At 62.6% G+C, this 14,546-nt stretch overlaps 1 protein-coding gene across 1 annotated transcript in view; it reads left to right on the top strand.

Annotated features, from left to right (window-relative positions):
* Positions 1-1,178: 1,178 nt before the first annotated feature.
* The window catches only part of WNT3A (Wnt family member 3A), a 43,238-nt gene continuing 29,870 nt past the window's right edge, over positions 1,179-14,546 (top strand). Inside the window, exon 1 of the mRNA XM_027050650.2 lies at positions 1,179-1,437. Coding sequence (XP_026906451.1) covers positions 1,367-1,437 — 71 coding nt within the window. The 5' untranslated portion in view covers positions 1,179-1,366. The remainder of the gene's footprint in view (positions 1,438-14,546) is intronic.

Raw genomic sequence — 14,546 nt, 5'->3', positions numbered from 1 at the left:
AGCCGGGAGTTGGGATTTCTACCCGCAGGTTGCTCCCCTAAACTCCACAGCAGTGACATGAATTCCTATCATAGGGACTTACAGGTCTCCCACAGGGTGCTTGGCAGGCACAGGCCCTCTCACCTGTTACCAGCTTCCCCAGGGGAAGCTGGGGAGACATGGAACCGGGTCTTCCCCTCCCAAATAAAAGTTCCCTGGTGTCTTTCTGGCATACCCCAGAATATGCAAGGAGGGCTTTGCAGTGGACTATCCGGTGGGTACTGGCTAGCTGCTCCTGGAGACTTCGGATAGGTCTCTTTACTTTCTGGTCTGCCCTTTCCCCATCAGCTAAATCATAAAGCTTACCTAGGTCGTCAGAAATCCCTTCTGGGGAAGACTAGGAGCTCTGGGCCGCCCCAGAGGTTGGAGGTCCCAGGGCGAGAGATGCCCGGCTGCACTGCCTGCCCTCGCTAGGAAGCGCCCGGGACTGGACGTCTTCTTTCCTGGTGGGGTGCGGAGAACAAAGTGGAGGCGTCAACACCTACCCTCCAGACAGCCCGTGTACCAGTGCTGACCTTCAGACAGGGGCCCGTGCCCTGGCCGCCCACCCAGCCACTGTCCCCAGGGCAGGCCGCCTTCATCACCGCGGGTCTCCGCAGCCGAGCTGCGCGGTCAGCTCGGTTCCCAGTGGACCAGCGGGGAGCGGCTCCAGGGACTGGCCTCGGACGAAGAGACCCCCCTGGCGAGGAGATGGAAGAAAGGAAGAGCAGACCCGCCACTTGGAGAGCAGAGACAGAGCGCACTACAGAGCAGGAGCAGGAGCGAGAGCCGGACCGTGCGTCACACGGAGAGCGCAGGGCGCGCAGGGCTCCACACCGCAGAGCGGCCCTGGAGTCCCGGGCAGGCACAGCCCTGGGGCTGGGAGGGGCGCCTGTGGACCACCATCCTGAGCCCCCGCCGGCCGCCCGACCAGCGGCCCATCTGGCACAGCGCGGCCCTGGGAGCTGGCGCGCCCCGCGCGCCTTGCGCGCCCCGCGGCCACGGGAGGGGCCGCCGCCGCCCCAGCTCCAGGGCCCCGCCCGCCCGCCCCCTGCCCGCCCCGCCCCGCCCCGGCCCTGGCCCGGGCCCCGGCGGGCGCCCCCCGCGGCGCTGCCCCGCCCCCGCCGGCCCGCGCCGCCCCGGGCCCCGGCCCGCCGCCCGGCCGCCGGCCCACCTGGCGCAGCGCCGCCCTCGGAGCCCGCGCACCGGCGCACACCCGCGCACCCCGCGCACCTCACGGCCGCAGGAGGGCCCAGCACCGCCGCCCGCCAGCTCCCAGGGCCCGGCCCGCCCCGGCGCCCGTGCTCTCGGGGCGGACTCCCGGCCCTCTGCGCTCTCCCGCCCGGCGATGGCCCTGCTCGTATACTTCTTATTCCTCTACGGCCTGAAGCAGGCGCTGGGCAGTTACCCGATCTGGTGGTGAGTGAGCGGCCCCAAGCCGCCGCCGTCCCCTCGGGCAGGGCCCCGCGGTGGCCCGGAGCCCGCGCCCTGCCCCTGCGGCTCCACGGGGCACTGGCGGGTTGTTTTCCTTGGCGGCCACTTTCGACCTGTTCGGGCCAGGGCTGGGACGCGGGTGTCGGAGCTTCCGGGGACAGTGGTGTCCCGGGCCTAGAGGGGCCCCCGGCGTCGGAAAGGGCGCAGTGGCTGGGGAGAGGCGGGAACACTGTCTGCGCAGATGGCACCAACAGCCAGGCAGCGCGAAGCCGAAGCAGCTGGGCGGGCGAGCTGGGCGCAGCGCGGGGGACAAGGACACGTTCCTTACGGACCCGGTCTTACGCGCACGCACACCTTCAAACAAAGTCGGTGAGACCAGACCCAACAGCTTGGGGCAGCAGCGCAGTTAAGTAAAGACAGCGGGACCTGCCCGGAGTGGCGGGCCAGGACCCTGGGGCCAGCACCAGCCTTGGCCTCTCAGGCTCGGGGGGGGGGGGGGGGGGTGCGGGGGGCACGACCCCAGGGGTTTCTTCGTGAGCCCCTGTCTGAACGGGGAAGGAAAGAGGGGCCGCTGGAGCTCTCTTTGCATGGTCCTCCCGTCGGAGGCACATTTCAGTTAGACCTTCCTCAATCTGACGATGGAAATGTAGACGAACCAAAGGAAAGGTCCCGAGTGTCTACTGCACAGATATGGTGTGTGGGGGGGGGGGGATCACTGTTACCATCCCTTCGGGATCTGATTTGGCAGAGCCCCCACCGGGAGGGTCGCCGGCGGTAGGGAAAGGGGGAAGGCAGTATGCGGCGTTGCGCTCTGAGAAGCCCAAGATTTGAGGGTCACAAGTGGGGGCATGAGACCAGAAGACCCGGGGTTCCAGAGAAGGTTCCCCACACCCATGCTTGCGGGCGCGCGCGCACACACACACACACACACACACACACACAGGAACCTTCTCCGACGGCTTGCCTGGAATTATAATAATTACGCCGAGGGGAAGGGGTGGGGGGAACCAAGCGAGCCGAAGTACATCTAATCCGATAATAATTTTTCTCTTCGAGATGGTTCAGGAGCAGGGGCGCCTGGCTGGGGACGCGGGTCCAGGCGCAGCCAGGCGGGGCGGGGCGGGGTGGGAGGGGAGGCCCGGGCCAGTCCAGGGACTTGGGAGAGGCTGCTGGGCCGCTCTTCGGGGACCCGGGGCGTCCCTCACCGGCGCGCGCCGCACCTGCAGCGCCCTGTGGCCTTGGAGCGTGGGCTGCGGCCTCGGGGACCCTGACGCCCGCCTCGCCGGCCGCGGGGAGCTGGGGGGCACGTCCGAGAGTGCCCCGAGGCCGCCCACTCCAGCGCAAGCTTCTAATTAGAACCCGCCGCCGCATTCCTGGGCACAGGAGGAAGCGCCCTTCGCCCCCGCGCTCCTCCCGAAAGGAAGGGCCCTGTCACCAGCCTCCTGGCCACCCCACACCTCGGGGTCTTTGTCCTGTTGGCCCTGAGGCTCCCTGGCCTTACCACCCCCCCAAACACAGGTATGCCCCCCTTTCCACCCGACCACATGTGTTCCATGTGAGCGCACCCGCATTTGCTCGGCACCCTGCGCTCCCCAGGTCAGCGGGAGAGGCCCTTCCTCCGGGCAATGCACCCCAGCAAGATTCTGGAGCAGCCCTTGGCCCCAGAGAGAAGGGTGCCCCCGAACCCCAACTCTGTTCCTGGTGGGATTCTCATGCTTGGGGATTCTGCTTCTTGAGGAGAAGCGTCTGTGGTGGACACAGTCTCAGGGTTCCCTGGGGACAGCGGATTTACCCTCCTTCCTCCTCTCTGCCCCTGCCAGCTGCAGGGGAAGGAGCTGTACCCCCACAGGCTCCCAGGCCAAGTAGACCGGAAGGACGGCTCCCAGGGAGAGACTCAGGGTTTTCTAGCTGGGGAAAGCTTTCCTGTCTGCACGCCCTACCTGGAGGACCTTCCCCTCGTGGCCCCTCCTCTCCCCAGCCCTCCCTCCCCCCAGTGCGGCTGAGGGACCCTCTCTTTATAACTTCTCACCTTCACGCTCAGCCTCCCCTAATTGGTTGTTCCGTTTCTCCCTCCCTCCCCCAGCGAAGCTACGCAACCCCCCTTCTCCCCACACCTTGCATATAAAAGTGAAAGTAACGGGGGCTTTCTCACCTGCGGGGACGCTGAGGAAACAGCCCAAATCGGGAGTAATTAGGCTTTTGAAGTTGGTGTGGCTCCTGGTGGGAGGGTGGAGGAGGTGGCCGCCGCCCTGCAGGGAATCCCAAAGCCACCGCTCCCCAGTGCGGGGCGGAAGCGCCCCTCACCCGGCCCTCACCCTCGGTGCCAGGGGCAGGTCCCTGCGGAGCCCAGACCCGGTCACAGTCCCACGACCTGAACATTGAGAACGTGCCTTGTGGGCTCCTTATGCGATCCTGTGACAGATGGGGGGGGGGGGGCTCCCAGGGAAGGAACCAGAGAGGTGACAGGGCTGCACCACTCCTCTGAGCAGACAGGAGTGTCACGGAATTAGAACTAAGCAAACACAGGATGCGCGGAACACGGAGAACAGTACTCTGTAGGCACCAGAGCTCTGTGCCGTGCTCTGAGCCCCTTCCTCCTGTGTCCCTGAGTCTGGGCTGCAGGCATCTTGTAAGCCCCCTGGGCCTAACCTGGGCCCCTAGCAGAGGCCAGGCCCCCCACTACCCCCACCAGGCTGTTCTGCCCCATTCCCACCGTGTCCTGCCTGTTCTGGCCAGCCTGCCCTCTGCCGTCCACCTCACTCCCTCACTGCCCTGCAGTGACAGCCCCAGTGGCCAGCAGCTAGCTGCCTTGTCTTCATCAGCACAAAAAGCCTCACCCGTCTGAGTCAGACCCTGCGTTCCACAGCCTCTGTGCTGGGAGCAGATGCCACCCGGGCTGACCCAGGACATTCCCCTGTGAAGCCACCCGGTCAGATCTGTGGCCTGGGACGTGCTCCCACTGCAGTGCTCCCTGGTTCTCCCCCCCCCCCACCAGAGTCGTCTCACCATCCCTAACCACTGCCCCCACACAGATTTCCTGGTAGGGGACTCCCAGCTAAAAGCGAATATCTGGCCCCTATGCCTTGCTTGCCACCTGGAAGGCCAACTAAGCAACAAGCCTGCCCACCTCCCAGAGCTTCTTCTGCATGCCCCTGTCCCATGCCGCCCCTCGGGCCCCCACATGGGTCTCCTCTGTGTTTGTGGGGTGCAGGTGCACTTGAGGTCAGAGAGGGTAGCCAGCCAGGAGCATTCTGGAGGCGCCACTATGGCCCCAGGGGTGAGCCACCAGGGTGAGGGGTGGCCTGTGTCAGATGACTTGGGACCTGAGGGCTCACCTGCTCAGACAGCAGGGCCTACACACAAGCCTTCCCGGAGCTGCCTTGCCTCTGGTGACTCTGCACCCCTGCGCCCCTCCCCAGGGCACCCCTGCCGCTCACTTCTCCAGTCTGCCTGCCGCTATGTATCTGTCTCTGTCTCTCTCTGTCTCTCCCTGTCTCTGTCTCTCCCTATCTCTCCCTATCTTTATCTCTCTGTCTCTCGCTGTCTCTGTCTCTCCTAGTTTCTATCTCTCTCTGTCTCTTGTTGTCTCTGTCTCTCTGTGTCTCTCTATCTCTCCCTGTCTCTGTCTCTCCCTGTCTCTGTCTCTCTCCCTCTTTCTCTGCCTCTCTCTTTAGCCTTGAGGCTGGTGAGGACAGTAGTGAGGTCATAAGATCAGAGGAATCCAGACACCAGATGGTGTCACTCCTCTGGTGTTGTAGGATCTCAGGGTGCGGGGAGCCCACCAGTGGCCATCCTTATATCAAGGGGCCACGTGAGAAATGGCCACAGGTGAAACACGCATGGTCAGAACCACCAGGTCCACATCTGCACCCCCACCTGGGGCTCCCCCGACTTGACCGCCCACACTCAAGACTGTCTCTCCCAGCCAGGGTGTCCCCTGTGTCTCACTGGGCTCACTGTTTTAGAAGACGATTTTCTGTTTTATTTGCATAAACCTGCTAGAATCCTTTGTGGCAGGCAATACAATGGGGGAGGAGATGGAGGAAATGGTCTTAGAGAAAAGCTGTAAAGCTGTGCTTCCCTCCCAGCTCCCGGGTACAGATCTCCAGCCCCCAGGGGCTGGCGGGCGTGGCCCAGGACAGGAGCCTCAATGAAAGGAGCAGTCACGCTGCAAGTGGCCCCCGGGCCCGTCCTGGGACAGTTGTCCGTGAAGAAATAAGAACAGAAATGGAAGACAGGGGACGTTTGGGGATGTCCTGGCTGTTGTGACCTGTTGGGTTTTGTATTATGTACTGTTCTCATGCAGCATTTCTATGCACTTTGTAATAGTGGGTTGGACACTTGAAAAACCCCAAACCCAAGTTGTTAGGTCAGGGAACACCTTCTACGTTGCCCGGCAGGCCTGGGTGGGGGATCCTGCCTGTGGACCAGCGTCCCTCCACAGTCAGCCACCCAGCACTGTCCACATGCGAGAGTTTGCGTCTGCTCCTTCCAAGCCCGGGTGAAGGGCTCAGAAGTCTCCAGAGGCGGAGTGGCTCCAGATGGGCTTGCTGAAGGTGATGGTCGTGCCCACACGGTGCTGGGAGGTGGTGAGCTGCACTTCATGGGGAGCAGGAGTGGAGCCCCAGGAAGGCAGAGCCCGCCGGCCCCAGAGACCTGACACCCCCACCTCCAGAGTGAATGATGGATCTTTCCCGTGAAAAACAGAAGCCCCTTGGCTGGGCTCCTCCCGGGACACCTCCTGGCTGACTTCCCAGCTCTGGGGCCGGATCCCCACAGCACGCTGGGCAGCGCTGCCTCGGTCTCCCTCACAGCCTCCCCAGGTGACACCCTGGAGGTGTCTCACGCTTTGGTGCCTCTGCATTCCTTCCCCAACAAAACGTGCTGCAGCCGCCCGGGGAAGCGGGCAAATGCATGGCCGTGGGCACAGGAGTCTCTGCCCGCCTGCCAGGACTTGTTCAAAGTATGTGTCAGTAATCCCGGCTCAGCCGGCGGGGCTTGGCGGGGGGGGGGGGGGGGGGGGGGGGGGCTGCAGGCAGGGAGGGGACCCAGCACGGACCAGGGTCCTGCAGCAACCCCCCACGGGCCCTCCCAGTGCCCAAGTTGCACAAACTCCCACAGGGGTCTTCTAGGCAGAAGAGGGCAGGAGCGTGGAGGCAAGTAGGGGTCTCCCAGTGGTCCCCAGTGCATGGAGGGTGCAGAGAGAATGCCCTTGGAGGAGTCCGTGGCCCCTGTGGCTCCCAGACGGCTCCACACAGACAGGACAGACCCCTTTCCGTCTTCTAGGGAGCCCTCAGGGCTCGGCGAGACCTCACACCTTGTCCCCAAGACAGAGAGCCATGGGACCATCCAGAGCCCTCCTGGGCAGAGACCCACAGGGAGAGTGTGGGCCCCCGACCTCCTTGCTCCCCCGGGGCCCATGTGCAGCTCTGTGTCCTCGAAGGACAAGAGAAGACGTTGCCGGCTTCTGCGGGGCCTGGAGAAGGGGGCCAGCAGGGCAGGGGCCACAGAGCGCTTCCTCAAGAAGGTGCAGATGGACATGCTACCCCACTGCTCAGAGCCCCTTCTGGAGCCTCAGGCAGATGTGGTCCCACAGTCCTTGGGAACTTCACAAAGTCTCTGCTCACCCCAGAGCACACAGGGCCACAGGCGAGGATGGAGCGGAGCCCACAGCCCACAGGCACCCTGTGCCTGCTGAGATTTACTGCAGGAGGAAACCCAGCCAGGTTCACAGACACGTAAGAGGCTGCTGCCCCACAAGACCTGCAGGGACAGTGCACAGGTGCCTCCTGCGTCTGTGGGGCGAGTGGGGCTCCTCTGCCCAGAGCCGCTTCTGTGCCCTCCACCCTCGCTGCACCATCGTGATATAAGCCCGCGGGTGACGGCCATCAGCCCATCCCTCCCCTGCGTGTTACAGCCAGCGCCTCCGCTCCACCCTGAGCAGGATGGCCTGGCAAGGCGCCCAGACTTCCACAGCGCTGCCCTCCTGGGAGGGAGAAAACCATTAACGCTGGCGGGCGGCAGGCGCAGCTCACGTGGCCCCAGCCACAGGCTGGGACTGGAGTCCAGGGGCCGCTTTCCAGGCCGCACGCATGTGCGCTCTGGGTTGAAGGTGACATCCCCCGGTTCCTGAGAAACAAGCTATCGCTAAACTGTTAAGCAACCGTGTGTTCCCCGGACCCTGGAACACTCCCTAGTGGGCCACCTTCCATTTGAGTGCCTCACACATCTCCCAGGATTGTGGGGGCGCCGTGTCTGCTCTGCCTGAGCCGGCCTCTCTGCCACATGTGGTCTGCAGCTCAGGGACCCTGTCCCAGGTCCAAGGCGGGGCCACCGCCACCTGCTCCTGGACGTTGGCCCCTCAGCCGTGTGGACGGCCCTGCAGAAAGTCTCTCAGGGCTGGGACTCTGGGGAGAGGCTCAGAGGAGGAGGACCGTGTCTCAGGGTCAGGGGACTCTGGGTTTGAGGGGCCTTCAGGGTATTGGGCGTGACAACCGGCCAGGCAGCCGGGTGTGGGCACCTTCTGGGACGGCTCCCTGCACTGTGGAGAAGTGCTCTCATTCCTCACAGGCTGAATCACGGCACCAGGTGCAGGGTGAAGGAAGTAGTAGGGTCGGGGCCTCACTGTGACCCAGACAGAGGGACAGAGGTGTAAGTGAGGGACGGCTGGCTGCACCCCCACCCCTCCCGTCCCTGTCTGGAGCCATTTACACACCTGTAACAGCTGTGAGGCCGAGGGCAAGATGAGGGTTTAACCCAAAGCCCCGACACCCAGTGACAGCTCAGCGTGGTGCCGAAGGGTTGTGAGGCTAGGTCCTGGGCCCCCTCACAGTGCGGGGCAGAGACCCCGGGTTCACCTCCTTGGGACCTGGAGCTGGGTGGCCCCTGTGCCGACATCAGGAGAGACAGCTGCATACCTGCGTGTCAGCAGGGGAAACTGAGGCACAGTGGGTCCTAACGCAGTTGGCTGGGGGCAGGCACAGGCTGCCAGTCACATCACCCTTCTGTGACCATCCTGCAGGGGACACGGGGCTGAGTGGGGCCCCAGAGACTAGTGGTGCTGAGGGTCTTTAGTGCTGGCTGTGTGTTGCGACATATATCTGACTTGTCACAGACCCATGTTCACACCCACCCCCCAGATTCATGCATTAGCCCAGGTGACAGTGTTAGGAAGAGGGACCCGTGACGGGCTTCATGTTCTCATAAGGAGAACAAGAGCCCAGGGCTCTCTCTGTCCCCACCACGTGAGGATCTCAAGGATCCCAGGAAGGGGGTCCCCACAGACCCCGAATGTGTTAGCACCTGGATGTTGGAGGTCCAGCCTCAGACCTGTGAGGGATATATGTGTTTTGTGTAAGCCCCCTGTCCATGGTGTTCATTGGGGCAGCCTACACTGCCTGAGACTCTGGTCCCTAAATGCTATTCAGCAAGCCTGGAGTTCAGTGCATTTTAAGGGCATCGGAGTATGGGGAGAAAGGGGCCCTTAGGAGCCATCCAGTCATATTAACACATGGATGCCAGACAGGTGTCTTCATCTGGGCCGAGATTCCCGGTCCAGGAGGTCCCAGGGTGCCATCCACAAGGTTGCGAGGGTCACAGGGAGTCACGCACTGGGCCAGCCAAGTGCAAGGCCACACAGGTGACATGATGGTGCCAGTGGGGCCTATGCGGGGATAGGAAGGGGCAGGAGAGACTCACAAAGGCCAGGGTGCCCAGGTGATGAGGCCCTTCGACTGCTTGGGGAAGTTCTGTCCCCTGGGTGTAAGCAGCTTGTGGGGACAGGTAGCAGACAGTAGGCCCCCTTTGCCGCTTACAAGTGGCCAGACTCCACAGCTTCAAACGGCACACACTGGCACTCAGCAGGTGGCACATCTGGGTGGCTCATCTGTGGTCCCCACTGTGGTCTCTGGAGCCTCACTCACAGTGCTAGCCCGTCTGGGGGAGAGTGAGCTCCTGACCTCGCCCACTGTCACGTGTGGGTCCTTGGGCTCGGGGGACCCAGTCCCCACGTGCTGGTGACTGCCAGCCAGATCGTTCTAGCTCCTGGGGCGGGGGTGCCTCTCTGGTCCAGGGACGTGGGCCCCTGGCACAGAGCCAGCGGCTGCTCTGGATGCCCCAACATCTCTGACCTCTCCTCCTGGACAGAGGCTGTGCTTTGAAAGCACGTGTGAGATAGGTGATCCTGATTTACGTCTGTAAGTGTGGCCTGGCATCCTGGCTATGGTCACGGTCCCGATGGCATGGCAGCGGGGTGGGGCCTCTGGGGGCCCCTCAGTGTCTGGGCCTGGAGGGAGTGCCTCCTTCCCAGGGTGCACAGCCACGCAGCCCCTCCTAGAAGCTCGGGGTGTGGGACCCCCGGGACGGGGAAATGATATCGGTATTTGCACCCACCGTGAACAGCAACCAGACTTGCCTCTGACGAAGGGCAGCAGTGATGGGCCTGGGAGCCAATGTCACCAGGAGAAACCAGATATGACAGCCAGGCATTGATCAACCACCGGGTGGGCTCGCTCGCTTACCCTGTGCTGCGACTCAGTCCCGTTTCTGGCTCCTCTGCTTGGTCAACAGAACCACAGAGAGTCCACCCGAACTCACCCCTGCACTGACAGCACCATGGAGATCTTCATCCGTCTGTCCCACCCCTACCCACCCCGGCACTGACAGCACCACCGAGAGCCTGCCCCTACCCATCCCTTCATGCTCGCATCGCTCTCATCACAGGGTGGAGTGACCACCAGTGCCTTACTATCAGCCAGCGCAGGCTGACATCACCACCTTTCCAGGATGTCCTTTCCTCCGGGATATGACTCAGGAGTTCAGAGTGCATTCAGTGCCCTTGCATTTTATTGTGCTCAGAGAACTTGGGGAAACAAAGGGCACGGGGATGGTGGTGCCCTCTACCTCTCAGTGCTGCCTCCAGCCCCTGGCAAGGCCCTCGGACAGGCCAGTACATCACCATCCCCTGGAGGCAGCCACTGCATGGCTCAGAGCCTCTCCCTGCCCTCCTGTTCTGCCCCTGGCCTCACCCCAAGCACCCCGCTTCCTCCCAGGAGGGTGTGGGAGGAGGGACTTAGAGATTGCGGTTTCCCAAGTGTTGATGGATGGAGGACATCTACCTTCCCTGTATATGAGGAATTTGGATCCGGGAGTATGGGGGGATAGTGCACATCCACTGTGGATGTTCTCCCTACCTTTATGGAGACATAACTGACAGATAACACTGTGTGAGGTTAAGGTGTACAACATGATGATGTGATACATGTATATATTATGAAATGATCACCACACTAAGGTTCGTGAACACCAGCTAAATTTTTAATGTGATTTTTTTTAACGACTGGGTTTTGCCTTCGAGGCCAAGCCACAATCCGGTGTCCCGCCAAGCCCCCCTGACCGCTTCTCACCCACAATGCCAGCCCCCTTCTGTGTGGGACCGGCAGCTCCCAGCTCTCCACCCTCCCCTGGCCACCTCTGGGGCAGAGGAAACTTTCTGGAAGCAGTCCAAGGGGCATCGGGCATCGGGTCCAGCGTGGGTGTGAGAAGAACCCAGTCAGGGCTTGGGGGTGGGGGTGGGGCAGAGGGCTGGAACAGCTGGAGCGGCATCTGGGCTGGCACCCTGGCCTTGATGCCTGGCTCCAGGATGTGGCGAGCTGGGGCCTGCCCTGGAAGGGGGGTGGGGGGGCAGGAGCTGACTCAGCACCCCGGAACCAGGCTGCTGCCAGAAGCTGTGAGCCGGGAAGTCCCGGCTTTGCTCTCCCCAAGGCATGGCCTGGGGGGCATAAGGGAAGCTTGATGGAAGGCAGGCTCTGACCTGGGAGCTGAGGGGTCCTGGCGGGGGGCAGGCTCTGGGCTCTCTGTCCCCCTCCCAGCCTCCGCCCGGCATGAGTCCTGGCTCTGGCATCTGGCCAGGAGGCCAGCACCACAGGCCTGACGGAGTGTGTCTGAACTAAGGGGTGCCTTTCTTTTCCACGTGTCCCAAGTCTCCAAGTAAAGAAGAGAGAAATGGAGTGAGTGAGTTTCCTCCTGGCAGACCCTCCCCACCCCTCCTCACTGAAGCAAGGCTGTGACCACAGAGGACAAGCTGGAGGAAGCCAGCCCCCATCGGAAAGCCCCGCACCAGACCATGACGTCAGACCTTCCAAGTGTTGCCTGTGGAGAACGGCCCACGGTTGGAATGGTTGCGGGAACATCTGTGTGCCCACAGCCCCGGGCTATTCTGCCTGGCTGTCCCACTGCTGACCACTGCCTCCACGCACCCATCTGTTCATCTCACATTTTCATTTTGACTGCGAGCACGCGGGCCGGCTCATCAGTAGCAAGAGGTCCACATCTGTGTGAAATCACGGCCTGTGTGGTCCTGCATCAGTGAGGCATCCTGGTTCATGGAGTGCAGGGGCAAGGGCAACCTCACTGGGGGTGACCAGCTGAGCTTACAGTCCTGGGGAAACTGGGACAGTTGGCCCCCAGCCTCGCCCACCAACTGGCCCCCAAGGCACCTCTCCTGGGCTCCTGGATGCTCCAAGGTGCATGGATAGAAAATCATCAGCCTGGCTCCCACAGTCACCTCCCTGGCCCGGTGTGGCCTCTAGGACCAGCCACAGCAGTCCTATCTCGGTCGGAGGCAGAAAGGAGCCTCGTGGGTGACCAGCCAGGCCTCCCCCAGAGGGAGACAGAGGTGGACTCCTGTATGGGAGGGCCGTAGAGGCTGAAGAAGGATCCTGAAAGAGTACCCCACCACCCCCACTCAGGTCCCGCCCTGTGTTATTTCCAGCTGTGTCCTCACAAGGCCTGGCTACTTGCTTCTCCGGAACCCTCCCCCTGGGTCCCTCCACTCATTAGGGAGGGTGTCACCTTAACAGTTCCTGCTGACATCCAGTGGTGCAGAGGGGGAAGGGCATGTGACCTCTCCTGGAGCGTGCTGCATGCGTGTGGACGGTGGGAACACGAGGAGGGTTCACTTCAAGACATACCTCACAGTGGAGGCAGACACCTGACATTAGGCAGGTGTGGGCAGAGCCACCCTCGCGCGGCACACGCACTGACCCAGGCTGGGGTCCCTGGGGCTAGGACAGAGGCAGCATGGTGGGTGGGTGGGAGGCATAGGACCCAGCAGGAGTGGCCTGGACATGCAGTGCTGGTGGCAATGTTCTGAAGGAGCACAGGCTGGGGGAGTTCGCCCTGTATTTACAGATTCTCTGTGCAAGCTTGAGTAGTGGAGGGAACACAGGACAGATGCCGCCTGTCTCTCCCCACACCGTCCCCCTGCGCCCCCTGGCCTCTCTGCCCGCTTCCTGTGCTCCAGCCTGGCCAGGCCCATCTTGTCAGCCTAGAGGCCTTGCTTGCACCCACAGGCTGAGGGTCCTTCCTCGAGGGCAGAGAACACTGATGTTGGCCTGCAAGCCACCGGTCAGCCCACGAGCCGAGCTCTCCTCCCATCCCACCGCCCACCTGCTCTGCCAGCCCCCTGGGATGCTCATGGCCCAGGTCGGCGCAGGGGTCCCCATGGGAGTGGCCCCTGCCTCTGGTCTCCCTTCCCAGATGTCCGTGCAGGCCGGGGTGCTGGAGAGCCAGGCCCAGATCACAGGACACTTTCTGGGGAAGAAAGACCACACAGGGGTGAGGCATATGGTTGGGCTTTCTGGAAACTTTGAGGTTCTCAGGACTGTGGGGTGGGTGTGGAAGAAAGATGGCCGGGCAACTGGCACTCAGTAGGGTCTGTGTGTAATGAAGGAATGAGCGAGGGAATGAGCCAGCCCTGCTGCCCCATTCCCCACAAGCAGTGGCCCGGCCCCACTATCCCAGGCCAGGCCAGGGACACAGACATACTCGAGAATGGTGTGGCCTGCGGTGTCTGACACGGGGTCCTGGCCGGTTTGCTCATCAAGGCACTAGGGTGAGGACAGACAGGACCGGTGGGGAGCACGCCAAGGGAGGGCCGTCAGATACTGGGGCTCAAAAGTGGAAGGGACCCAAGACACTGAGGGCATGGAAGATCAGGGACACAGGACCCGCTGCCTGTAGCAGGGAGGCTTGGCTCAGGCATCTGGCTGCAGAGAGATAGGTTTTAGTTCTCAGGAGATGTTCTTGGGGAGGAGGGGGGGAGGTGAGGACAGGGTGAATGTGGTGGTCCACCCAGGAATGTGGGGGAGCACACGCTGTCGGGAGTTGGCCAGGGGAGCACGAGTGGAGGTGGGACTTCCAGGGCCAGTGGCCTGCTCCCCAGCTGGCTTCCTAAATGAGGCAGAGGTGCTGCACAGGGAGCCCAGGAGGGTGACCCACACAGGGGCAGTGGAGGGTCTGCTGGAGGCAGGGAGGCCAGTGTGACTGCACAAGGCCCACAGGCTGTGTGGGGAGAGCAGACAGATCTGGATCGGGCAGGACAGCACTGAGGAAGCTTCTCTCTGCAGCCAGGAGGCAGCCTCAGGTGCTGGAGGGCTGGGCTGGTGCCTACTGGCAAGGAGGCCTTGAAGGTTTGGGAAAGGAGGGAAGGACGGGTGGGGTGGGGGGGGCGGCGGGAGGATCTGCTGTGTATTTCCAGAGTCTTTCCAGGGGGGAGGATTGTTTCTCTGACAGTGAGTCCCTGCTTCCTATGGCTCTCACCACAGCTGGTTGGAACCGGGTTAGACTCCACGTAGGACATCTGGAACATCGGTGTCATCATGCAGGGATGTGGACGGCTCAGACATACAGAAGCCTCTCACCTGCCTTCTCTCTGGGTGCTGGGTTCCCCCCCCCCCCGCCCCCGACGCAAACAAGAAGAGCCTCTGGGGATTCAGCTGAGGCGTCTCCCCCTCCAAACAAAGGAGAGTCAGGCCTTCCCACCAGGAGCCCACCAGAGTAAATTACCAGATAAGCAGGGGCCTCCCTGCCAGGCCAGGGGCTGCTCTAGATCTTCATTCTAGGCATGGGACGCAGCATACCCAGCAGCCCAGAGGAAGCAGAGAGATGGGCTCCCGAGGTGGGGGTAGAGAGCACATGGGAGACCGTGAACAGGCAGCAGGATCGCCTGGGGCACTGGGCCGAGGAGTATACAGGTGGCGGGATCCAGTGTTCCCCACAGGACTGGGCCGACGTGTCCACAGGTGGTGGGATCC

Source organism: Acinonyx jubatus, chromosome A1, assembly GCF_027475565.1.
Source record: "Acinonyx jubatus isolate Ajub_Pintada_27869175 chromosome A1, VMU_Ajub_asm_v1.0, whole genome shotgun sequence".
In the NCBI taxonomy this organism is placed as follows: domain Eukaryota; kingdom Metazoa; phylum Chordata; class Mammalia; order Carnivora; family Felidae; genus Acinonyx; species Acinonyx jubatus.
Note: the sequence above shows the minus strand (reverse complement) of the source record. Positions and strands in the feature narration are given on the sequence as shown.